General features: G+C 47.4%; 1 protein-coding gene across 1 annotated transcript in view; it reads left to right on the forward strand.

The window, feature by feature from the left end:
* Window positions 1-1,563: 1,563 nt before the first annotated feature.
* Window positions 1,564-27,027, forward strand: part of LOC138526746 (cytoplasmic phosphatidylinositol transfer protein 1-like) — a 511,789-nt gene continuing 486,325 nt past the window's right edge. The window contains exon 1 of the mRNA XM_069637411.1: window positions 1,564-1,951. Coding sequence (XP_069493512.1) covers window positions 1,904-1,951 — 48 coding nt within the window. The 5' untranslated portion in view covers window positions 1,564-1,903. The remainder of the gene's footprint in view (window positions 1,952-27,027) is intronic.

Genomic DNA, 27,027 nt, shown 5'->3' on the forward strand with positions numbered 1-27,027 from the left:
GTGATAGAGGTGGGGGCGAAAGGAGTAAGGAACCTTGTTTGCCAGCCGGACCCAGATCAGGACAGAGGAGCATCAATGGAGACTACGCACGCCGAGCACCTCAATTCAGGACAGAGATGCAAACTAACCAACCCCACTAACAATTTCCCTTTCTGCATACACCTCTCAAACTTCAAACCAAAACACAACCAAAACCTACAGCACAGCAAACCGCACAAACTTCACTAAATTACAACAACAAAACAAAAACACACATAGACTCGCACAACAGTACACGGCGACTACCGGCCGCAAACACCCCAGGCCCAGCCAATGGACCCACCGGGCTGAGGCCGCCAACAGCACATCATTGCTCTCTTGCACTTTTCCTGCTTCGACCCACTAACTCAATCCCCCCCTCCTCTTTCAGAGCCGCCCGAGCGCCAGTGGACCACTCCGGTGGTGATAGTGCGCAGTACAAATGTCCTTTAACATTAACATATATATGTAAATACTATGCAAATACGTACCGTGTATCATCACGTAATATCAAACTTGTAAATAAAGTCGATGTAACAGTGTAATCCTGTAACCATGAGAAATCTCCCCAGATGCCTAAGGGCTTGGCGCGCTATATAAATAAATACAATACCTAGCAGTGTGTAGATGTGCGCAAGACTCCAAATAGATCCGACCGTCTGCCACCAATGTGACGAATCAACTTCTGGGGCACCAGTGGTCCAAGGGTGAATATTGGTTTCTAAGCCGTCTAGCAGCCCCACACCTCTAGTTCACCCAAAGGGATCCAAACAGATTGGAATAACAAGCAAATTGTAAACCTCATTGTCCAACTTTGGTAACGTGGACGGAGCAGCAGGCTTATCTCCAAAAGGTGGTATTGAAAATAATTGCAACCGTTACAGATACTTGACTTCAGCACAAATGAAGCAATGGGTCTTAAAATGTCTCGAGGGGCCTTCGTACAAAAGGGATCCAAACAGATTGGAATAACAAGCAAATTGTAAACCTCCTTGTCCAACTTTGTTAACGTGGCCAGAGTGGCAGAATAATCGCAACCGTTACAGATACTTGACTTCAGCACAAATGAAGCAATGGGTCTTAAAATGTCTCGAGGGGCCTTCTTAGAAGGACCAGGGGGTCAGAACCACATGTAGCTGCTGACGAGAGAATTGGTAGGTATGTTAAGGGGGAAAGTAAGAGCCATCAGGCGCTGGAGGGTGCGTGTAGGCAGACGAAAAACGACATGAGTGTAGGAAGTGCTGAAACTGAAAAGAGTGTTGGGGAGAAAACAGAGAAAGCGGAAACCACTGGCGAGCAAGAGGGCTCCTAAAATGAAGCTCGGGCAAAGCAGGACCGCATTGATGAGGTTAAAAGAGGCGGGCGGGGGCAGCGCTGCCCGAGGTTTAAGGACTGCAGCAGACATGGGCGAGCATCAACGGCTGAAGGGAGAAAGAGGCGGAAAGAGTAAATCGCTCGTAAAGCGTGGATTAGCTGCGGGGGAAGCTGCCAGATCACCGCGGCGGCAGATGAGCGCGCGCGCGCGTCTCCTGGAAGGCAGAGGGCACTCCTCACAGGAAGCTGCAGGTCTGACTGAAACCGGAGCCCCCGCTAATCCGGATAAAGACCGCCTCGCATGTTCCGGAATGTGCACTTTGGGTAGATTTCTCGCCTTCCGCCTTCTTACGAGCAGGTTCCCCGCTCGCGAGGGGGTTAACTTTCCAGTGTGTGTGTCTCTGTGTGTGTCTGAGTACAGTAGGTGGGGTTTTCCACTCCCAGTGCAAAAAGGTGCGCTGGGAACAACCTCCGACTGCAAGGTGAGCCAGGCGCCCGGGCTTGTTTTGGACAAACTTTGGGGGTGTCTGTTGCTTCCGGACGGCAGGAGAAGCAGGACCGGCCCGCGGAGATGCTGCAGAAGGAGTACCGGATATGCATGCCACTGACAGTCGAGGAGGTAAGGCTGATACGAAAATGTAGCTCGCCGGGTAGAGCGCCTGTTGTGGAGGACAGTCTGTAAGGTCTGTGCTGGTTTGCATGCTGGTGCGACCGACTCTGCCTTTCATCTTTGGGACGTGAAAAGGTTGCCCCCGAAATGATGCTTCCTGAGAGGCAGCCGGTCTGCACCTTAGCCGCCGCTATGAGATCTCGTTGAATGAAATAGCTACTGTTGTTGAGATGCCCGTGCAGGGACCTGCGTGCAACCAGTTTGCATGTTGATTTCGCCCTCTATTTCACCAAGGAGGGGGTGGGCTGGTCGCCCGGGATGCTGCGCGAGGAATACTTCTGCACGCTGCGCTATTAGCTGCCAGGGAAGGAGGTGGGTGGATGGAAGCCAAGAATATAGTTCAGCAGGAGGAGAGGCTGCAGCCAGGTCCTGGGTGACACCCGCATGTCACTGGTTGGAAGCCAGGCGGCTCTGGTTTATTGCGAGGGCTAGGGGATGACTCCATGCCACCTCAGGGGACACCGTGCCACCCCAGGGGACACCGTGCCAGGGCCCCTGGCTTTGCCTTTGGGATTCCTTGTCACCTGGGACTGGGAGCGCGCCATTCGGTCAACTGCAGTCAACTGAGACCACGAACCCATTTTGTTATTAGAGGAAATCCCGCCATGGGAAACATGTTTTACCTGGTGACATGGAATAACATGTCAAACGTAGCTCCACCTTCGATATCTCCAAGGTTGTTGAACTGAGTACCGCTGCCAGGAGCTTGTACTAACCCCGGTTGCTTACAGTGCTTTGAAGCGGCAAGCCTTTGGAAGCAGCAAGCACTGTGTAAACACTTCATCATTGCCGCAGCCACTGCATGCACACACAGGCAACAGTCTTGCATCAACCTCCACGTTTCCTTCATCCAAACAAGCATCCATGCGACCTCTGCCGAAAGCATCACATCCCAAGCCAGGCCTGGCAAGGCCACCCACTGCTTTTATTCTTCATATTTTGGTTTTGTAGCGCTTGCTTTTCCTCATTATTATCCCCAAGAGGGTGACTAGGCGCTCCCCCAAGCACCCCTGAATCTTTGAGACACCGAGCCTGTTGTGTGTGTTTGAATGATGTGAAAGCAAGCAATGGCAATGACATGTGATTCTCTGACAGAATTCTACACTGGGGGTCCGATTCTGAGTTCTTTGTAAAATAAAAAATAAAAAGGTATCATTCTGTGATGGAAATAGGCTTATATTGTTTGCTCAGTAGTCTGCATGTGTACACAATAAGGCGCAAATGAGAAAGTAAGCCCCCCACTCCTGTATTCATTTTCTTCACTGTATTGTGCATTTGGTTAAATTAAAACAAGAAAACCTTAAGCACATATACATAAAATAAATATGAAATCACAATTCCATATATCTACAAAGTGAAAGAAAAGGCCAACAAAATAATCACATCTAATGTAAGCACTTTAAAGTATTAAACATGAGTGCGTATATAAATAATTCAGTGAAGAAACAATGTTTAGTTCATCGCGTGTGTGAAAATAAAGTTGAAAAAGGAAAAATCAATTTTAATAGAGATTATCCTCGTCCTCAGCATTAATGTCAGCGCCATCTTCCACGCATGGAAGTCCTGTATTCGCGGCATCTCCAGTTGCCCAACACTGGGTGATCTTAAGCGGATTGCTTCTTCGCGGTGTGTCTCTGTTTCCTCGTCAGGCCCAATTGGAGGGGCGGGTTGACATGCTGTCCTCCTCGAGGCACGCCCAGCCGCCGCTGCGTGAGGATGACTCACCCCCAGTGCTCGAGTCTTCTGTCATGCATGGCTGCCCATGATGCGTTATCCTAACATGTGTAGGATGGAGCCCCGGCCAGCGGCTCAATATAATGAAGGGAAGGGACAGAGGACAGACAATTCCTGAACAACGGCATAGCTCCCATTTCAAAACTCATAACGAACAAGACGTTTGAATTTGAAAATAAAAAGCCGGGGGGCTGCACGCGGGGGAAGTCGTTGAGGCAGTTGCAAGTAATATTCTTGGGTAGGGGATAACTGAAGGTAAACATGAAGGGGGGGCCAGGGAATTCACCCATTCAAGAAGAAGTTGCTTTAAAAACAAGTTCATAAAGGGTAGGGAGTAGTGGGGCGCCAGTATGTCATTTATAATTTCACGTGGTTTGTCCACGACGTGTGGTACACCTTCAATTTAAATGTCCCCCATTCCCTCTTTATTGACGTTCCCCATAGTTTCAGCCATATTAAGCTGCTTCAGCAGAAGTAGTGATGCTTACTACTGGAGCCAGCGATGCCAGACCCCACCAGTGACCCATGCGTGGCTGTACTTGACCAACCTGCTAACGAGTAAAGCATTCCCCGAGCGTTAGTCACCCCAGGGTAAGCACGCGCGCACCTCGGTACACGGAACTTCCATGATGGAAGGCAGACCGTGTTCATCAACGAGGTTTTGCAAGTTTCTGAGTCAGGGCGTGAAAGGAAGATCGGAGACGTGTGGGTGCATGCCTTGCCGCGGAGCAGCATGGGGCCTCTGGCTGCTGGGAAGGCCGCTTTGCACTGTTGAATGGGTGTGCACAGGGTGAATGCCTGCCGGGCCAGGGCAGTACGGCGCCCAGGGCCAACAGCAAAAGTGCCCCCCCACCCCCACTTGTGCACAGCTCCCTCAAATGTTGCAAACTTGCCCCTGCACCCCGCGCCATACCCAACATCAGTGTGGCCCTCTTGCCTCAGACATATCATAGCAAAGGGTACAGCTTCCGCGGCTATGGGCCCACAGGCCTGGGGTTGGAGAAAGTAACTGTGCATGCTGGATATCATTTCACCAAAATGCCAGGGCTAGCAGAAGTGACATCACACGACCCTTGACCTCTGATGACATCACAGGAAGTGATGTCATTTGACCCCACCCCAAAGTGACATCACAAGAAGCAATAGAACACGGCCTTTCAACCCTCGACAAAACAGGAAGTGGCATCACATAGCATTATTTCTAAGTACACTACGAACAATATGGTTACGATATCACTGTAAAGTGATATACTTTTCATTCAAGAATGGATCGCCACATGTATCGTGAATATCAGTGCTTATAGGCCCATATTACCAAATCACTATGAATGCAAACAGACGTCCAAGGCCAAACAATAATGATGTGTTATTATATAGCAATTACCCTTAAGCGCTTCATATAGAACAAATATACATACGATATTACCCAACCTGTATTGGTACTCATTTATCAACCTCAGCAGGATGAAATGCTGAGTTGACCTTGCTGGGAGTCGAACCTGCAGATCACACATACATTGCAGCAGCCAGCGCTCAAACCCACTGAGCTATCTTACCGGCAATAGCTATCAGAAAACAGCCACTCCAGAAACAAAGAGCCACATGGTGCTGGCCACAGCACATGAGCCTCAATTGAAAAGAAAAAAAAAACGTTTTTTTAGGGGTAGCAAGGGAAACCTCAGGGGTAGCAAGGTAGACCTCAGGGGTCGCAGTTGCGACCCCTGGCAACCACTATATGACATCTATGCAAACACATCAATTCACATAACCCGTACATCTCAAACTTTTTGAGCTGCCAAAGTTAATGAAATCAGATTTAGCATAGGGAGCCCTGTTGAAATCTATGGATGGTACGTGCCTAGCTGTGTTTATGAACTGGCTCCATGGTGGGTGACATGTGCCAAAGGCGTGTCAGTTGCGAGGTGTGCCTCACCATTCTTCTAGGAAAGGATGATTCCTTGCATGTGAGGATGCCATGAGTGAGACAAGGAGCACATCAGCCTGTTGTGCACATCGCACACATGATCAACAGTATGTAGAAAAACAGTGCAGACCTTAAAACTGTGTACGGACACTTTTTTTTTTGAGAGTGCAGGGTTTGTGCATTGTGGGCTGGAAAATGGTCTGTGCATTTTTCAGGTGTTAGCCAGCCACATGGCGATCGCAATATGCAGGAAATGTTGGGAACATACCTAAATGCCAATACCAGTAATTGCCCGTAAGGGCTGAGTTCTGACACTTAATACCCGGGACAGCACCGCCAAGTAGGTAACATACAACTTGTCCAGGCAGAAAACCAGCTTGTTATGGAGTAGGAGACCCCAAGATCCAGGGAGAGATGAGAGCATTCCTTCCTTTATCTTGTTCCCCTTTTCTGGGTGTGCAGCACAACCTTTTCTGATCCCCTTCTACTGCATGTTCCCATCCTCTCCCTCTTACATCATTTCTTTTTTAAATTCCATTCTGTATTCCTTTTGTTTTTTGTCCAATCCTCTGTTTTCCTTTGATCTTTTAGCCCCTCTCCTTCACCATTTTTCTTCATTTGACATTTGGTTTGCTCTCTTCCTCTTATTTGCCTTTTCTTCTCTATGCAATGTCTCACCCACACCCCATTTTCTTTTATTTTGGCATTCTTTTTCCTTCTGTGTTTTCCCCTTTCATTCCTGTGTTCATTTTCCTACCCTTTGCTATGCACTAAGCACACCCTTTATCTTTCTCCCCTCTTCTTCTCACTATACCCGTCCATCACCCCAAGTTCACCCCTCATTAGGGTGACCAGATTTGTAAAAAAAAAAAAAAAAACGGGACAGGCTATAGACATAGATGTAGGACTAACGTAAATACAAATAAAAATGTAGTCCCACTTCTATGTCGCTGGCCGGTTGCAGGGGACAGGAAGGGGATGTGCTCACAGGCACACTCCTACCATTGAAAGAAATGGGGTGTGAAAAGCATTTCACGCCCCAATCGCACAGGAAGAGTAGCACCAGACCCCGATTTCGGGATTTCGAAATCAGGTCCCAGCAAAAACAGGATTTGCAAAATGAAAAAAACTCCCGGGACGGAGGGAGATTTCCCCAGACAGTCCCGGGAAAACAGGGACATCTGATCACCATACCCCTCACCCACCCTGCCTTTCTCTTTAGTTTTACTTGGATTCAGCTTTTATTGGTTGGTGTTTCAGCACCCACTCAGCCCTTGCAGTCCCCTCCCTGTGGGGGATACGCACCAGCCAATGCAGTACCCCTCCCTCTACTCTGTGCCTCGGGACACCTCCACCTTCGCCCGCCCCTAGCAACAGATCTGTGCAGGGGAGCATGCCCAGACATAAGGTTACCAGAAACCTCCATCGCACCCTATTCCAGTCCTGGACTTTGCATTTACTTTAACATTAGTTGACATTATTCAACTGAAGTGACCTAAGTCTACAACTTCCAGAATGCAATTCATGGAGAAATAAAAACATAGCAGTGGATCATGTTGCCCAGGTGACATGCAGTACTCTGCTACCCTAATACACAGAGACCTAGATTTCTGCTTTTTCTTCTTTTGTAATCTGGGGCCGGTTGCACTGTATGCATAATCAGCGCTGGGCTTTTTGCTGGATTTTCCTGGATCCGTCAAAAAATGTCTCCCCGGATCTTGTACAACAATCTATTTGTGTCCCCCAGACGTGGACCCCTTGCTCACTATTGTTAGAGAGGCACAGCTCCACCCTACTTATGAGGTCCAGCCAAGCCGAAAAAACACTTGTCTGGGGTGGCTGTTGGTACTCTTATTCAGAGGAGAATTGATTAGCATTTCTGTGCTGGACTTCCCTAGGGTAGGACACAGACTGATATGTTTTGGATGTTTCTCCTCTGTGAAAGATAGTGAGCTAGCTAAAGAATCTGGGTAAGTCTCTCGTAACCGGGACTAATGTCCGGCAGAGGGACTCCCAGGACCCCCCCTTGTCTTTTGCATATTTTAGGGGAATCTAGACGTGAACCCCTTGCTCACTATTCTTAGAGAGGTACAGCTCCACACTACTGATGAGGTCCAACCAGACCGAAACACGTGTCTGGGGTTGCCGTTGGTACTCTTGTTCAGATGAGAATTGCCTAGCATTTCAGTGCTGGACTTCCCCAGGGCAGGACAAACACTGATATGTTTTGGATATTTCTCCTCTGTGAAAGATAGTGACCTAAAAACTCTGGGTAAGTCTCTCATAACTGGGACTAATGTCCGGCAGAGGGACTTCCAGGACCCCCCCACCCTTGTATTTTTTGTTGCATATTTTAAGTAACGTTGGGTCTCACCCTAAGTAACTAGGGGAATCCAGACGTGGATCCCTTGCTCACTATTCTTAGAGAGGTACAGCTCCACACTACTGATGAGGTCCAACCAGACCGAAACACTGTGTCTGGAGTTGCTGTTGGTACTCTTGTTCAGAGGAGAATTGCCTAGCATTTCGGTGCTGGACTACCACAGGGCAGGACAAAGACTGATATGTTTGGGATATTTCTTCTCTGTGAAAGATAGTGACCTAAAAACTCTGGGTAAGTCTCTCATAACTGGGACTAACGTCCGGCAGAGGGACTCCCAGCACCGCCCTGCCCCCTTGTTTTTTGCTTTAATGTCATGGATCTGCTTTTGCTGCCGCGGATGTAACTCAGTGGCGTCAGGACCAAAGTCGAAAGACTTACCCATTAGAACGTTAATTTGGGACCCTTGTGAAAATGCCTGTCAACATTGTGCTCAGCAGAAAATATTGAAGTACAGCTTTTTAGGTTTAGAAGATGTACACCGTTTATTCATTGCTTGCCATATCATAGGCAATGTGGCTCCTTTTTTGGGTTAGTTTCCAGATGTTAATAATGTATTAATGTCCTGAAATTGATTTATTTACTGGTGGGGGGGGGTGGGTAACCTGAATCACTCCCTCCCTCCTTAGCCCCCAAACCCAGTGTGTTGCTTATGGGATCTCACAGTTGATAAGTTCCATTTCCAGCCCTGTGGTTAATGATGATCAGAAAGACTTCAAACAGAATAAGTGAAAGAAAGAAACAGGAATGTCTTGCCTTTCCTGTATCTCCCCCTTGCTTCCCCTTTTCCTTCCCTAGACTACACTGAGCTCTGCGTCACCCGGGCGGGGGCACAGCAGACCAATGTTCCAGACATGCCTGGAGGCACTGAGACTATTGCATGGTGCCTTGGCGCAGTACACAAGCTACACAACACACACAACTGGATGTGATAATCCCACTTCCCGTGTTTTATTCTAATGTGCCCTCACGTTATGTGCATCTATCTTTAGTTTTAGCTCAAGGTGCATGTGTTTACATAGACACCCCGGGGTACAGCCTTTGCCCGGATAAAAGAGCACTAAGCATCCCCTCAGTTCCCTCTGTGGTGCTCCTTGGCAAACTCGCCCATCAACATTACATCTTGTAGGCCCACTCGTACTCCCCCGAGCCCAGATTCTTTATCCCTGCAAAGGAATGGCCCGTTTCATTTGTACTATTACTGCCTGGGGACGAGCCACTCGTGCCCCGGGCCGCGGCCAGCCAGAAATCCGGGTTCGCCGTACAAAGGAATCCTCTCTGCGGCACATTCGCTCATGCCAGTGTTAGTAGAATGCAAACTCCCTCTCGTCAGTGGTACTCTTTCGTGTTTCCAATTATCAGTGTCACTTTTCAGCAAGCTCCCCTGTTTGTTTCAACCTAAATCAAGCTCAGTCTCCTTTCTGTTGCAAAGGAGTCTGGGAGCCCCTCTACTGAGAACGAACATGGGTCCAATACCCTGTTCTATGGAATGTCTTCCACTCAGGAGGGTCTACTACCATGTTTCAGCTCATTGCCCCTTCACAGAGAAGAAATATCCATTTGCATATCAGTCTTTGTTCCACCCACAGGGGCAGTCCAGCACCGAAATGCCAGACACGTGTTTCGGCCTAGTCGGGCCTCATCAGTGAGGTGAAGCTGGGCCTCTCTAAGACACAGTGAGCAAGGGGTCCACGTCTCGATTACCCTGGATTACTTAGGGTTCACCAGCATTTCGGTGATGGACTGCCCTTGTGGGTGGAACACAGACGTATGCACATGGATATTATTTCTCTGTGAAGGGTCAGAGAGCTAAAACATGGTTGTAGACCCTGCTGAGTGGAAGAATTTGACCCATGTTTGTTCTCAGTAGAGGGACTCCCACACTCCTTTGTAAGTCTCCTTTCAGTGTTACTCAACTCTAAGCCTCACCTTCCAAGTGTGTGTTAATCTTCTGTAAACTTTAATGTTATTGTAGCATCCAAGAGACCTTCTTTGGTTGGTCTTAAGAAGACCCCAATACCAGTGTTATACTTAATCTCCCACGTGAGCATCTTTTTATAAGATGCTCTTTCTACAAGCAACAACTTCCTATGTGTTGACCAACTTCAAGGTGTCATCATCTACTAAAACAACCCTTGTCGGTGACGGCCTATCCATAATGGATAACAGAGAGCAGCTGGCGCTATAGGAAAGTGTCATAACTGCTTCTTGTTATGCACAGTTTCCCCGGTCATTAAACCTGGAAGGCAGTGACGTGCAAAGCAGCGCCACAAAGCGCCTGCAGGGACAGAGGCTCTGCAGATCTTCATGTCAAGTGACGTCTCACATTAGGGGTCAGGGGTGTTGCTAGGTCTGGAAAACACCCGGTGCTACGCTAATGTCAGAACTGTCGGGACTCGGGGCTAGCTCCTGAGATTCTATCTGGGGCTACAACCAAAAGACCAGGGGCTATAGCCCCCTTAGCCCCCCCTAGCAACGCCTCTGTTGGGGGCCGCCAGGGTTTCTGTCCCTGCAGGCACAGCGTGGTGAAAGAGAGCACAGCCCAGAAGATGCTAAGAGGGCCTCTGTTTAGATGCTGTCCCCACGAACTCCTATGGCCTGTGCAGGGACAGGACTAAGTGCGGGAGGTATCACTCATTTCCCTACCTGCATGTTGATGATTGCCAGGGAGAGGATGAGAGCTGGAGAGCCAAGGACCAGAGTAGAACAAGGTATACAAAATAAATGTTCGTCTATGGGGCAGGAGGATTTCGGAGCTTCAAGTGCAGCGGGGCAGATCGCTGGCACAGATAGTGATGTTTGACAGAACCTTTGTAACAGGCTATATAATTAGAATGGCAGTGCTGTCATTATGTTGTGGGTCACCAGCTGCATGAAAATGTGCATTACAGGGCAGGACTGATATATTGTTGGGCACTTTCAGAACACAAATGTGTTTTACAGCGAAATTCAAATAACTGTTGATCACTCTTAACAGGAACACATATTTTACAGAGCAATGCTAACATACTGTTGGTTCCTTTCAGCATAAAGTCATGTTGTACATGCCAACGCTGGCATATTGTTGTCCACTTTCGCCTGAAACCATATTTTGCAGGGCAATGCTGGCATATTGTTGGACACTTTGAGCATAAAAACGGTTTACAAGACACAGCTGGCATATATTGTTGAAGAACACTTTGCCATGGTTTTCTCTGGGCACAGCCAGCATGAAAGGGGGACAGCAGTCACATATTATGTTGATAGGCCCCGTGAATTACGACGTGTATGAGCAGTTTGGACATGAACTTCTACAGTAGCAATGCTGGCATATCTTGGGCACAGCCAGTCAGAAAATGTGCTTTGCAGGGAAATGCTGGCATACATAGTTGGTGACTGGCAGCATGAGAATGGAGAAGAACCAGCATGTTGTGTTGACAGGCATAACAAACTACTTTGGACACATGCAGCATAAAATGTGTTTTTACAGTGTTATCGCTGGATTATATTGGACAGAGCCAGCATGGAAATGTAGTTTACAGGGCAATGCTGGCTTGTATTGGTGCACACTAGACTGATAGTATGAAAATGGGGCAGCTCTTGCATGTTGTGTTTACAGGCGTCATTATCGGCTTTTGACCCATCCAGTGTGGACAGCACTGGCATATATTGTTTGGGCAAGCGTCATGATCTTTCTCTAGCCATAGTCAACATGAATATGTGTTGCAAAATGCTGCTGTGCACAGATGGTATCCTAGCACCCATTTAAGTTTTTCTGCTGCAGAACAAATTTGACATTGTATGGATTATTACCAAATCTTCTAGAAATGTGTACTGTAAAATGCTCTTTCTCATCCCATTGTTTTGAAAAATGTTTTGGGATGATATCTCACAGCTGCCCCAAATCCTCTGATGTTTTTCAGGCTTGCCTAGTGATCTCTGTCTGGACAGTTTGAGAAAAACCGTTATGACCGCATTTTAAAAATTCACTAGCCACCACTGCTTCTCGTACACATTAAAGACCTTCAACAAAATACCTCCATTACACGCACATTCAATTTAAAACATTTTTTTAATGTGTTTATTATTATTATTTTCATTTTACAATATTGTTCAAGGTACATTGGCAAATCTTGTTTCTCCAACAGTTACAATGTCCCAGCTTCCTCTCAGCTAAATTTACTGGCAGTGTTAACTCACTCATGCCTAAACTCAGGTTTAAACAAAATAACAAAAAAATAAATAAATAACATGAGCTCAAATAGGTTATGGGAGTGATTCATGGAGCAGGTATGTATGGGACTGCCCTCCCGATCCCTCCAATATCAGGCCCTATCCAAAAAAACGTCCTGGGTCCATCCTTCACATTGTGCAACCCTCATTCTGTCACTTCCACATAAACCGTCCTGGGCCTATCCTTCACATTGTGCAACCCTCATTCTGTCATTTCCATGTTCAGGGTGGCTTGTCATCTGAGGGTGGGAACGTTGACACACTCCTGTTTTTCCATGCATCGGATGCGTTTGATTGTTCACCATCTTTGCCCTGTGTAGCCCCAGCCCACGCCTTCGTCTCCGCAAAGTACCAGCATTCAAATTCCCTATACCATTGATCATATTGGGGCCCCTGTTTGCTCTTCCAAGACATCACAATGCGTCTGTTTGCTAGGACGCATGCCAGGTCCATGAACTTAATCACATGTCTGTATTTGTTGGGTCTGCGATGCATTCCTAGCAGACACTCCATTAAGTTCCATTCAAACCTAGTAATGGCAGCTTTCCTGCACGCTTGATCTATACGAAACCAGAATGTTCTCACCCTAGTGCATTCCCATAGCATATGCCTTAGATCTGACCCCACGGTATTACACCAGGAGCAGTCAGGGCTGCTTCTTTGTTAAATTCGGACACTCTGCTTGAGGTCATGTATTTTCGGTGCAACATGTTAAGTTGAACCAAGCGGAATCGTTCATTGCGAGACACGTTTTTGACAAAGATCAGTTCCTGCCCTCATTGAGCCGCTGTAAATTGTGTCCCTGCTTCTTTCTCGCATTCGTCTTTCAGCTTCTCATGTGTTATATCTGCCATTCCCAATAGACACTCGTGAATTTGTGTCGTTGGCTTGTAATATTCTTCTAGTTCATACAGTAGAGACACAAGCGCTTCTTCTGTAGGTTCATCGGGCCATCCCCCCCCACTTCTGCTTGGCCACCTTTCGTATCTTCATATATCACAAAAATTGTCCCCCCGGCAGTCCCTCCTATTGCATCAAACAATCGAGTTCCCTGAATTCCCCGTTCTCGAACATGTCCTCGCAAGTGTATATGCCATCCATTTCCCAGACACTGACAGCTCCTAGTTCCGTCAGGTTTGTGCAGGTATCTGTCCTTATAGGTGCGTTTCGGGAGTAAGGGTGTTGTGTGTGGGCCAACTTTAGTGCCCTGGCCCAGATTTGTCTGCCTAATTCTACTATTAAGCATTGTGGGCCCATACAAGAACCTGGATCCATAAAATGTCCTTAAGCTTAGCAGGTTGCACTATTGTCTGCAGGAGGCCACTTTCAGTACCCCTGTCTGCTAGCCACATGGCCACATATCATAGTCGAGCAGCTAGATAATACAGTTCCAGGTTCGGGAGCTGCACCCCGCCTCCTTGGTATGGCAAGTACAGTGTCTTGACTGCAATCCTGTTGCAGCCTCCACTGCATATAAATCCCCTGATCATAGCGTCAAGGTCCCTGAAGAATCGTGGTGGTATGTAGTAATGTACATTTGCAAAGGCATACAACAGCCACAGGAGAATAATTATTTTAGTAATAGAGATCCTGCCCATGGTCGAAAGTGGTAAAAGTGACCAGGAACTCCTGGAATCTTTAATTCCGTCTGTTATCCTAACACTGTTCTACTTTTGTGTATCTTGTTGTTCATGTGCAACCCGAACCCATACGTATTTGGGTGTTGTTGTTTCCCACTGCAACCCAAGGTCTGGTTAATCTGCTATATCCTCCTTCCTGAGTCCCGCCAGAGGGAATAGGCAAGACTTTGGTCTGCTAGACGTGATCCTGGATAGCTTTGCAAAGTCCTCCAGAACCTCCAATATAATGGGGAGATCATGAGTTGGTTTGCATAAATATAATAAGACATCGTCCGCATATAGTGACAGTAGATGTCTTGTGCCCCCCACTTCTAAACCCGCTGCCAGGCACTCCTGCCTTAGGTACACCGCCAGGGGTTCCAGAGCTAATATGTATAGCATTGGTGATAGTGGGCACCCCCGGTGAGTGCCCCTTTCGATTGATTGATATTTTTTTTTATTGATATTTTATTTCTATCGCGCTCGTACACAAGTGTTTGAGAGCGCGAAAGATGCTCCATATGCCTGAAATATACTTACCAGATTTTACTCATGGGGTTGGTATACAATATTTTAACCCAACAAATAAATGCCCTTCCAAACCCAAACCCCTCGAGTGCTGCATACATACACTCCCAAAAGACTGAATCAAAAGCCTGGCAACAAGTGACACAACCATCAGATGTTCCCGCCTGCCGTTGGTCTAATCTATAATATGTTGCAGCCGGCGCAGGTTGTGAGCAGTGCGACGGTCTGGCACAAACCCTTTCTGGTCATTATGTATTATGTGAGCTATGGTTCTACACAAGCGGGCAGCAAGTATAGCAGTTAGTATTTTGGCATCATATTTCAGCATGGCCAGTGGTCGATAAGAGTCACAGCTCACCATGGGATTCCCAGGTTTAGGGATCGGTATAACCAACATTTCTCTTATTCCAGGTGCAAGAATGCCCTTTTCATGTGGCTTTGTATATACCCGTAGGCGTAGCTCTGCCAACAGTGAGCTATATGTTTAATAGAATTCTGACGGTAATCCGTCACTCCCTGAGGCCTTCAATGCGACGAGGGTCGCTGTTGCCTCCCTAAACTCTTTCAGAGAAATAGGTTGATATAGGGCTTCCACCTGCTTCTCATCCAGTTGGAGGAGTCGGATCTGGTCAAAAATGGCCTCAATCTCCTCTTGCAATACCTGCGTGTTGTGCCTATATAATTGTGTGTAAAAGTCAGTGAACATTTCGTTGACGGTTGTCTGGGACCTCCATTCAGCACCGCATTCATCCAGCTGCCTAGTTGTCAGTATTCTAGGTTGCTCTCTCCTGCATAGCCATGCCAGCAACCTGCCGGATTTGTCCCCCTCAACGGGCACCTGTGCTGCCCATGCTTCATAGTTGAACTTAGAAAGTCTGCCCCAAGCCTGCGCAAACAGCATTCATAGTTTTAGGAACCCAAACCCCTCGAGTGCTGCATACATACACTCCCAATGTTACACTCCCAGTTTTAGTAATATGGCCTTTTTCCTGCTGCCTAGCTATGGGCTTCTGGGCCTCTGTCCTAGAAATCTCATCTTCCAGCGTCTCCAAATCTGCCCTCAGCTGTTTGTGAATACCTCCCTGCCCTCGCTATGATATCTCCTCATACTACTACCCTCAGTGCTTCCCAGATAGTGCCCCAGCTGTCCACACTGCCATTGTTGGTTGCCAAATAGTGTTTTATTGTGCTCTGTAATGTGTCCTTAAAGAGGTCATCACATAGGGCATCCATGGGCATTTGCCATGTTGGGATAAAAAGGTGGCCTAGTTCCCTTCATTTCCCATGTGACCAGCAGTGGGGAGTGATACGACACTGTGCGTCCCTCGTACTCCGCACACGTGAATTCCGCCAAATCCTCCACCCCCACAAACATATAATCAATCCTTGTATAACGATCTTGCGGGGGCAAATAAAAAGAATATCCCCTAATATCTGGGTATATAACTCTCCATCGTACCTGTCAGTGGCCAAGGGGGGCCTCCCTGGGGTGATATTGATCTATCCAGGGTCACCTCCCATACACAATTAAAATCTCCACCCCAAATTAATAGCGCCTCTTGTTTCTAGTGCAATCTTACTACTAAGCAGCCTTACCGGTGCCGATATTACAGTATTGGGAAAATAGGAGTTTACCACACATATTTCGCGGTGGTCCAAGAAACCACTAAGGATAAAATATCGACCATCTCTGTCGGTCACCAACTCTGACTTTAAAGGGGACTGCTGTGTTTACCCATATGAGTACAACGTGGGCACATTTTGAAAAAGTGAAGACATATCCCTTCCCTCCCCATCTCGATAGGAGCTGCTCCTGTCGCTCAGGTAGCAAGTGGGTTTCTTGCAACAGGGCTGTTGATATCTGTTTCCTTTCGGAGATAGGACCTCACTCCTTTTCTTTTGATGTATGATCCCAGGCCCCTTACATTCTAAGACAAAAACTCAATTCGCACCATGAGAGTATTTGGCTTCCCACATTGCCTCCCACTGTCCGATGGCCCATGCAATTTGTGTCCAACTTCTACCCTGTATCTCTTTCTGGAGGTTCTCAAGGTTGCACCTCAACACTTTTTCAGCATATGTCCAATTATAGTCCAACCCATACCAGGCTCGCTCCACTAGTCCACCCCCATTTTTCACATTGCATTTTCCATAGAGCGCTGAAAAACGAACTAACAAAACCAAATTCAACAACCCCCTAAGTTCAGGGGACAAACAGCGCCCATCAGGGTGTCCTGATCCAGGCATGCCCATACCCTTGAGGCCATGTTTAGCCATTGGGTATCGGGTCATGGCCAGCAATCAGCTGGCACTAACAAACACTCAGTTCAGGGTTGTCCAAGCACCGCCCAGCGGGTGTTTGCACTTGCCCCCACTGACTGTAGCATTCATGCGGCAACCTCTCCCACGCAGTTCAAGTAAGTGCGCCTCTAGGTGCGGTGCCTCCAAGGATCCATGTCTTGTCTTATAGCTTTGCCATCTGTTGTGTCTGATTGGCCTTGGCCCCCAAGGAGTGTCTTTTCTGTTATTTACTCTTAACAGCAAACAGACCCCCGCGTCACATCAGCCCATGTGTTACTCAGTGCCTTCTTCCCACATCTATTCCAGAGGGAGATTCCGCGCAACCTTGTGTGTCTTATTAATCTTTTGTTCCAAAGTTTTTGTGTTCCAGCCACGTCGTCACGGCCGCCGGGGTCTCAAGAAAGTACATTTTCCCTCCATGTATGATCTTCAGTCTGGCTGGGAGCATCAGCATATATATTATGCCAAGCCGTCAAAGTGGCGCCTATATGGGCACAAACGTATTCCATTTCTATTGCACCATAGGCATGTAGTCTGGGTAGATAGCTATATTGGCGCTACTTATCTGTATTGTTCCGCCATCCCTGGAGAACTGAAGTATCACCTCCCACTCCCTAACATTCAATATCCTATCGATGATTGGCCTGGGGTGTATGCCGGGGAGGTGGGGGGGAGGGTTTCTATCAGAGGCGTTGCTAGGGGGTGGCTTAGGGGGCTATAGCCCCGGGTCTTTTGGTTGTAGCCCCGGATAGAATTTTAGGAGCTACAACCAAAAGGCTAGCTAGCCCCCAGTCCCAACAGTCCCGACATCAGCCTAGCCCCGGATCTGTTCCAGACCTAGCAACACCCCTGGTTTCTATGAAGGGGCTTGTGTGCCCTTTCCGCAACAAACCACAACAAACCCCTGGGATAACTTCTCGGGTCCAATTTCCTGCAGCAGTAGATTTTCAATGTATCCTGTTGGCTCTTGACCTTCCGTTTCTTCAGGCAACCCACGCACCCTAATGTTGTTCCTGCGTGACCTCCCCTCTGCTTCTTCCACTCGTGACTTTAGCATGGCATTTCTTGACTCCAGTGCTTTTACTCTAGTTGCTAGGTCTCCAGTGGTTGTAGTGTTTTCTTTCATGGTTGTCTCTGCTGTTGTGACCCTTTCTGCAAGTGAACATACATCCTGGCGAATGAGCTGCATGTCTATGGCCACTATGTTGATTTTACCTTCCAGTGAGGTCCTCAAATCTGCGATAGCTGCCAGTACCTTAGACTATTGTGGGTCACCCTGTGGTGTTGTGCTTTCGCCTGGTGCTGTGTTAGTTGGGGGTGTCGTGTCCTGGGTCCTCGTCTGCACACCACGAGAGTCCATTATGCCCCATTTGTGCTTCGTTGGGGACATCCCAGGTCTTTCTGCAGTTGTGACCTGGCTCCTGCTTAATGTATAGTGTTCTGTTTATTGACCAGGGAGGAGTATATGGTGTTTACTCTTGGTATCACGAGGCACTATGCGTTTCACGTGCGTGTGGGTGTGGCTTCAGCCTTTACACTACTACAGGAGTTACAGGTGAGGTGTGGTATGGTTCCAGCTTTCGTGCTGCTGATTGTTTGTGCATGGGTATGAGGGCGAGGGGGTGCTGTCTGTGTGCCTCTGCCCCCAGCTCAGTTGTTTCCAGTGATTAGAGGATGCTCAATTATAAGTGGCTTCGGCAGCTTTCAGTTGAGCATTGTCTATTTTGTACCCTTTAGATCTAGGTGAGATCTCTTTTATAGTGCTTACTGCCCAATGTTAGCCATGTCCACCGTCTTACTGCCCGTTGCGTGTTGGTGGTGCTCTGTTTCCCTTATTTCGCCCAAGCATTATGACTGCTATTTATGTCCCGGCCCCACAGTGTTTTCTCCGCAACTCCAGTGCAGCCACTCACTGTCTGTTTGATGTGCGTGGCCCGCCGCAGTTCCCTATCCTTGTCGGGAAGATCCCTCCTCACGGCTCCTTTTTCGCACCTCAGTGGCTCTGCACTTCCGCCGTCGTCGTCACAGCAGCTCTGCAGTATTCCGGTGTCACACCCCAGTAGGTAACAATTAGTGGCTTGCCTGCACTCCTCATTTTGCTGACGCGTGGGTCTGCGCAGCGTGGTGGTTCTTCTTCTCCCGCTCTGCTAACCCGTCCCTCACAGCAGCGAGGACCCCGCCGCCATATTGGACCTTACCCAGGCAGTTTTCCGCGCGGTCTGCCAGGCAGCAGAAGCACTGTTTCCTCACCAGAATGGTGTCCGACACTGTCCAGTGTATGCATTGCCGGTATCACTTCAAATTTCGCCCCAATTTCACCTTCTACCGATGTCTTGAGAATCAATGGAAGGATTCCAATAGGAGCTCGGGCAACACACGTCCGCACTACATGCGCTCAGGCCACGCCCCCCCCATTACAGGCAAATTCAAACGGCACACTTTCCCAATTAAACCAACACGATTGCTCTGAAATACTGATTTTAGAGTTCACCGCCAGTTTCTGTGATGTCTTGCTAAACTATGGCTCCAACACAACGGTTGAAGTGCACATTGCTGATGTATTGCTCTACGACCAGCACTCTTCTGTTTCCTCATCAGCACACTCTTCTCACTGAACTGCATTGCCTAAACACACAAATTGACAGTCTCGGCAAGCTAATGGCCCGCAGCCTTGACCTATTCACCCAGTCTCCCTCTCCCCTCAACTTGAAGGGTCACTCTCTCATACCATTGAGATAGTATGCGGGTCAGATTGGGAGTGGTGTTATAAGCCCCAGTGGTGATGACAAACTCCCACAGGAGGTGGTCATTCTTAAGCAAATTGTTGCCCACCATGGGTTCCATGTCACCCCATCAACAGTAGTTACTTTGGTGTAATTATTTCAAACATTTACTTCACTTTTTTATTTTTTATGCCCTCCCCTCCCCTACACTACCACCCCTATCCTAAGCCCCATCCCACCCCTTTTTTACCCCTTTTCCCATATCCCCTTATATTTGTCGAAGTATTTTCGAAAGTAATTACTTCGAATTACATTTTTTCAAATTAATTACTGTCGTAAGAACATCGGGAGACCCCCACCCTGTACATTCCTTACACTAAAGTCAAAACATTCTTTACACCTGCAACAACATCTGGTTCACATTTTGGCAGCAAGGCTGATGTCTCGGGCTGTATTCTGTTTGAGGTGGACGGGCGGACTAAGCTTACAGCATAAATGGCATCTCCATACAGAAATAGGATTTTAGGGGGCTTTATTTCCAGTGTTAATCCCCTCTACAGTGAAGCGGGCATCTTTCATTTTCAGTGTTGACTATTGGTGTCGCTTGTGACACCTATTAGCCGATAATATTGCTTTCCGGTACAGCCGAGGGAGAAATGGCATATGAGGAAGGGGCAGCCTAAATGTGTCGTTTATTTATTTTGTTTTGGCTCAAAATGGTTTACAATGTAGGAAACCTTCAGCCACGACTTTGAACAAGTATAACAAGTAGTTTATTGGAGTTTCCACTGGAAGGTCCGAATGTGCCAGCTGGCGGCGGTTTAGGGGGAAGAGGAGTGGTAGGTTGGCGATTCCGAGCAGAACATTCTCAAATAAAGTGGCATTTAGTCTTGAGACGTGAAATGCCTTGAGCCTATAGCAGATGGGAGACTTACCTCACACTTGTTACTGCAGTGACCTATCCTTTTAAAATTACTAAACTTATTTTGCTTTTATTCACAAATGACAAACGCACACTGCATTTATCCTAAGCAGTTTTTAAATCGTGACCAAAAGAAGAGGGAAACGTCTGGCGGGGCGGATCAGGCTTGCCAGACAATCACAGCTGTTCATCACCTGCACATAGTCCATAAACACGGATCTATGGACCGTGTACCTAGTAACCCCTCTGTTTCTCACCATTTGGAACCACTACACTCATCTAAACCAACGCCTGCCTGCAACCACTTGTACCCACTGTGTACATGCAAACCAGCGCCCAGATGCCCCTGAGTTTGGCGCGCTTTATAAATGTCAAAATAAATAAATAAATAAGTCTTTGTTAGCAACTGGACAACTGCAGAGGTTTCAAATAAAATGGAATTGCACCCTCTGGATATGTGCATATCTCTCAGCATCACCATCAAAGGGATGCATGCAGCTCTGGAGAGCTAGAAGCATCAGAAGAATAACGCAGGCACTGCGTGCAAGCTGCAGCCACAGAATTCAGATGAACACTTTTAAAGGGCCCGATGCTCTGATTCCACTGAGAGCAGAACCTCTGAAAGAAGAAGCCATTGTGAAAAATCACAAAGCTGACCTCATAGTCATGCCAAAAGAGCCCCCTTAGGCATGGGTTCACACCATGCGTATGTGCCATAATGAATGCACATGTATAGCCGTCGCCAGGGAGCTCATGAACGGTTGGCCAGATTGCAGCAAACGTCGCGTGGTTCTGTGGCAGGAGGGCAAAGCTGAGCAGACAGGATGCCGCCCCAAGGCTGTCCGGCCAACTTCCCTACAGCCAGGCAGCGGCACCTAGGGAGGGGCCTTTGGAGAATCACACATGGCCCCCGCATCTAAAGTGAACCAAAGGGGGGCCTTGATGCCCCTGTGTGCCATGTTCTCAGTGGCCCGCCATTCTTCCTTTCCTTTCAGAAGCCGGAGACATCAACTCTGACTGAGTGCCTGAGGGCTACCTTCTCCAATAGCATCTGGCAAACATGACTGATCCCTATGCCAGCACGACCAAGCTCACTCACATGACACACTCCCCAAGGAACTCACTATGCACGATGCCCCCGGGGTGTGCACTGCGGTGTCCAGTCATTTGGTCAACTGAAAACTGGTCGAATGACATTTGGTCGACGCAATTTGGTCGAATATCAAATGGTCGAATTTTTTTTTATTTATATATTTATTTTTCGGGTTTTCGTTTTTTAAAAAAAGGGTTTTTTAGAAAAGAAGGGGGCTGGGGGGGACCCCCCCAAAAAAATAAAAAAAGGGGTGAAAATAAAAAAAATAAAAAATTCGACCATTTGGTTTTCGACCAAATTGGTTCGACCATTTGTCTGGTCCACCAATTTTTTTCGACCAAATGTCTGGTAACCGTGCACTGCCATGCATCGAAACCTCCCATGGCGCCTTTATTGTGCAGTGAGTTCCACACTTGATTGATATCTGTGTGCAATTGGCAGGTTGCAGTCCCAGGAGGGCCTTCTCCTCTTGCCATCATTCCGAGTTACATTGAATTAGTACCATTGGCTGCTTATTGGTAACACCTGTCATTTACAGGACGAGGAAATATAATGGAATGTAATCTAATTGTCATGTGTATAGTGCCTTTTCCCATTGGTATGGTCTCAAAGCGCTGTTGGGCAAAGCCCTGGGGGACCGAAGTCCAGGTACGGGAAGTTCGTCAGAGGAGTTTGGAATGCATGTGTGCATTTTAGCCAATACGAAGGTAGGTGGAGTGGCCAAGTCCCTGCTAGCTACCCATGTTGAGCTGTCATGTGGATGAGGCCTGTAGAGGATGCAGGAGCAGGAGGCTCATTATGTGTGCAGCTAGACCTAATTTTTGTTTTGTGGGATAGCTGCATTCTTATGGAAGAGGTGTTGTGCAATGTGTCTTAGAGTAGTGTCTGATAGCAGATGCGTGCGGGTTTGTGGCCGTATCTTTGGCTATCTTCAGCATGCAGTGTGATACGTGGACATGGACAAAGCTGTGAGGAAAAAAACATACATTGGTTTGGCCATTTCTAACACCTGAAGGAAATGAAGACTCTACTCGTCAAAGAACAACTCGCGAGCCACTGATATAAGACCATCTCCCCTCCTCCATCCCACCCTACTGTAATCTCCCCCTGATTTATAAAACACTATGGGCTTCATAAGGAGTTGGGCAGTGCAGGTTACCTGCAGTGGTATTGTTATGTGTTGGGTGGAAAATTGGAGGATTCACCTCCAGCTATGAGCTGTAGGTAAATCCATAACTTTCTGCCTGATTTCATCGGAATTACTGCTGCAGTAATTCCACCCAAATGCCCAATGGAGTCTTATCGACCCCAAATAAAGGGGGACGAACACTGCCACCTGTATTCCGGTGGTAATACCGCCAGACGAAGTGGCGGTAACGTTAATTCTGTTTTTGGGGCCATCTCAGCAAATTTACCACCGAGATACCACCAAACTTATAATGAGGCCCCATTTTCCTTCCTAGTTAGGTTTGTTATATGCAAATCCCCATACCTACATATACTGGTTCACTCTGCTATATAAAGCAATGCGTTGATACCTTCTGATTAGTGTGCTGTAACCCACCCCAATCAATCACAGCTGATCTCAGCAGTTTCCACTCAGTATCCACAACTCACTCACTTTTCTTGTCTGAAATGGGCGTACACATGTATCCCCTCTCTACCCCCCATATGTTAATATATTTAATAGTAACTAACCCAAGTAACAAAGTAACAGTCTCGGGAAGCAACTACAACCTGCCTAGTGTCAACCCTGAGTCAGCGCTGGGCGTGACCTTTTCTTTTGCAGCGCTATACATATTTCTAGCTATTGCATGGTGTCTGTGCAGCACCACACATTAAGCAACAGGCATCTAGAATTGTGCAACTCTGGCTTCCACCGCATGCCCAGGAAGGAAACTCTATCCATGACATCCGCCTGAATTCTTCACATCAGAAATGAAGTGTGGTGTGGCACTACTCTTTCTCTGCATCTCAGCAGCCTCTGTTATTGGGGTGAGGAGCCTCTGAAAGGAAAATAAGTATAATTGTTCTTCTATAACGCGCTTAATACCAAGGAGTGGTTCCTAAGCGCCTCTGTTGCACTGTATTGTTTTGGTTTCAAGACAAACACATTGCCCCCGAGCTGTCCTTCCTCCCCGGTCTGCACGTGTGGAAGAATGTGGCGGTACAAAACACATTTGAATCACACGTGCATGAAATAAAGGCGAGAATAATGGTTTTAGAAGAATATGATTAAATGAAAAGAACAATATAAAAGTAACATTGATGCATATTTGAACATTTATTTTAAAAATATAACATTGTTAAGCTGAGAAGAACCAGTTCACCAGCTGAACAAATGAGCCGGCACATGTTTGGCACGTGTTTGAAAGAAAATAGATTAAGCAATGAGACATGGGGGAAGGGTGAAGGGGGGTGGAAGGGTCTACCCCAGTACCACCAGGTTTTTGCCTAAACTTCATACATTTAATTATCTGTTTAATCATAAAGTGGACTGACAAAAAAATCACAAAATCCTTTTTACGGAATCAATATTTCTTCGGGCAAATTATTTCAAACATATGTGTCTTGATTGCCTGCCCGGTGTATGGAACCCTGGGTGAGTGACAACTGTTTGCTGTTTCACGTCTTGCTTGCCTGTCTGGTGTTTGGAACCCTGGATGCGTGACAGCTTTGTGTTGTCTAACGCCTTTCTTGCCTGCCTCGTGTATGGAATCCTGGGTGAGTGACAACTGTTTGCTGTATCACGTCTTGCTTGCCTGTCTGGTGTTTGGAACCCTGGATGCGTGACAGCTTTGTGTTGTCTAACGCCTTTCTTGCCTGCCTCGTGTATGGAACCCTGGGTGGGTGACAACTGTGTGTTGTACCACATCTTGCTTGCCTGTCTGATGTATAGTACCTTGGGTGAGTGACAGCTGTGTGTTGTATCGCATATTTCTTGCCTGCCTCGAGCATGGAACCCTGGTTGAATGACAGCTGTGTGTTGTATTGCGTCTTGCTTGCATGTCTAATGTATAGTACCTTCGGTGTGTGACAGCTGTGGTTGTATCACATCTTTCTTGCCTGTCTAGAGCATGGAACCCTGGTTCAGTGACAGCGGTGTGTTGTATGGCTTCTTGCTTGCCTGCCTGGTGTATGGTACCTTGGGTGAGAGACAACTGTTTGTTGTATCATGTCTTGCTTGCCTGTCTGGTGTTTGGAACCCTGGATGCGTGACAGATGTGTGTTGTATAGCGCCTTTCTTGCCTGCCTCGTGTATGGAACCCTGTGTGAGTCACAACTGTGTGTTGTATGGTATCTTGCTTGCCTGTCTGGCGTTTAAAACCTTGGATACGTGACAGCTTTGTGTTGTATAGCACCTTTTTTGCCTGTCTCGTGAATGGAACCCTGGGTGAGGGACAGATGTGTGTTGTATCACATCTTTCTTGCCTCTCTAAATAATTTATAACTCGCCTGTACACAAGTGTTTGTAGGCGCGATATGAGATGGGAGGGGAAATAGAGGGAGGATAAAACAACAATCTTACTAGGCCTTGTGTCATACAGATCGTGCAAAGGCAACAACGTAATGTGCACGAGGGAGGGAGAGAGGTAAGTGCCAGGGAGAGGGAAAGGGGAAATGCAATCAGGGCAGAAAGCTCTGTGTAAGCGCAGCCAGGGCAGCGTGGTTCTTTGTATGTGCAAGGAGGCAGGGGACTGTAGGCTTACAGTTGCAGCCCGTCAGTGCGCGATAGGTCCGGAGGCAGTGCAGGGTTGACTGGTCGTGGAGAAGCCTGGCACCCGGTGAGACTCTGAGGGTAGCCAGGCCACCAGTCACACAGCAGACCGAAAGGTCAGCAGGGAAGAGCGAGAGAGAGAGAGAAAGCAGAGGCGAAAAGGAAGGTCTTGAGCTGGTTCCGAAACTGGGTCTGTGATGTGAGGAGAGAGTGGTGCGATGATGACACCAAGGGTTTTTGCCTCACAGGAAGGTGAAGAAAGAGGGCCCAAGGAGGGCAGCCAGAGTGAGAGAGAGGGAAAGTGGGAGGAGGGGGTCCCAATGAGAAGGATCTTGGTCTTACAGGCATTAAGGCAGATATTTTTGGAGGCGCTCCAAACCTGAATCGCGGATGCGCAAGAGAGGAGAGGAGGCTTAGGGAAGCCTGATGGAAAGCTCAGTGTTAGCCGCATAGCACTGAAAGTTAGAGGAGAAGGTGAAGATGGAAGTGAAGGACTCCTGCAGGTGATAGAGAGCAAGGACTATTCTTGTTCTTGGGGCCCTGATTTGGAACTCACAAAACCATAAGGAGTAGAGAAGCTGGATTCCTGCATTCTACAGCTTTGAATCATCTGCCAACCAGAGTCAACAACATTAGAAAGCCTTTCAACCACCAAGACCTGTTGTGCTGCTTTTGCCATTTCTTTAAACCTTCTTTCGACCGATGTTGCTACATTCAACAAACGGGATTGACGCTGCAGTGTACCAGGCAGAGCATATCACCTGTTTGGCTCAAACAATCAGTTTGCTGCTGTGGATAACTTCGATCTACCGCCTCTTTGAAAATGTCATTTCGTCACTGGGATCACACCATACAACCTCTACGGACCTCGACTCGAACCGGTGGAAACATCTTGTCATTCTTTGACTCAACCTAGAGGTTACCAATATCTCGAACCAGCTCGACGGTTGATCCAACCATGGTGAGACGATCATACTGCATCACTCGAACCACACAGAGCTTCCACGTTGAACTGACCCAACGCCAGCTCACGTGTTTGGCCAGAACGACTCGCTGCCTCCGAGCCTGGTTTGACCCTTAAAGATAGCACCCTGAAGCAAGAACTTAGAAATGCACAATTGAGATATGCCAGCCCTCTTGGTCCACTTTTGGTAACATACTGACTGCTTTGCCACCCATTTGTGCTGTTTTCAACAAGGCATATCTTTTTGGGGGGGCAATATTTCTGATTGATTGCCTTTCTCCCCTGCTATATTTCCCAGTATACTTGCATTATCTACATTCTCTAAACGATGTGCTCTTTTTACAGGGATGGGTTTCTGCTAGTGTTTTTTAGACAGTTATTGCAAATTGGTGTGTTTAATTAACGTATATGTATATATTTGTAGAGAACCTTGATTGGACATGACTTTATTTTGGACTGTTGTACTATTGTTGTTTGGGTTGCAAGGATCATAACATTTACACCCCTCTTACGAGTGCAGCCTCCCCTCGGCCCATGTTACCACAAAAGGTGAAGGAAGTACATCTCTTGACTCTGCCTGTTTTACCTTTTTGATTGGGATCGCTGTTGGTTTGTAGGAGCGTGAGGGCTGAATAGGTGGTTTAGCCATTACTCTTTCTTAAACTCCGGTAGGGCATTAATCATTTTGTCACAGCATGGGATCAGCATTTTCCAGGCACCACCATAATGGTACCAGCTGGCAAATGTTGTTAGAACCTGGGCATATTACGGTAGTTCCTGGCAAATGCCTACCTTATGCCTATACAAGAGCCAAACTGTTGGTTTTGCTAATGTGTCTTTTAAAGAGGAATTCTGTGCAAGAAATAGATTTAAAGATGCACACGTACTGCTTATCCATGAAGTGACT

This window comes from Ambystoma mexicanum, chromosome 1q, assembly GCF_040938575.1.
Source record: "Ambystoma mexicanum isolate Mex_15411 chromosome 1q, UKY_AmexF1_1, whole genome shotgun sequence".
Lineage (NCBI taxonomy): Eukaryota > Metazoa > Chordata > Amphibia > Caudata > Ambystomatidae > Ambystoma > Ambystoma mexicanum.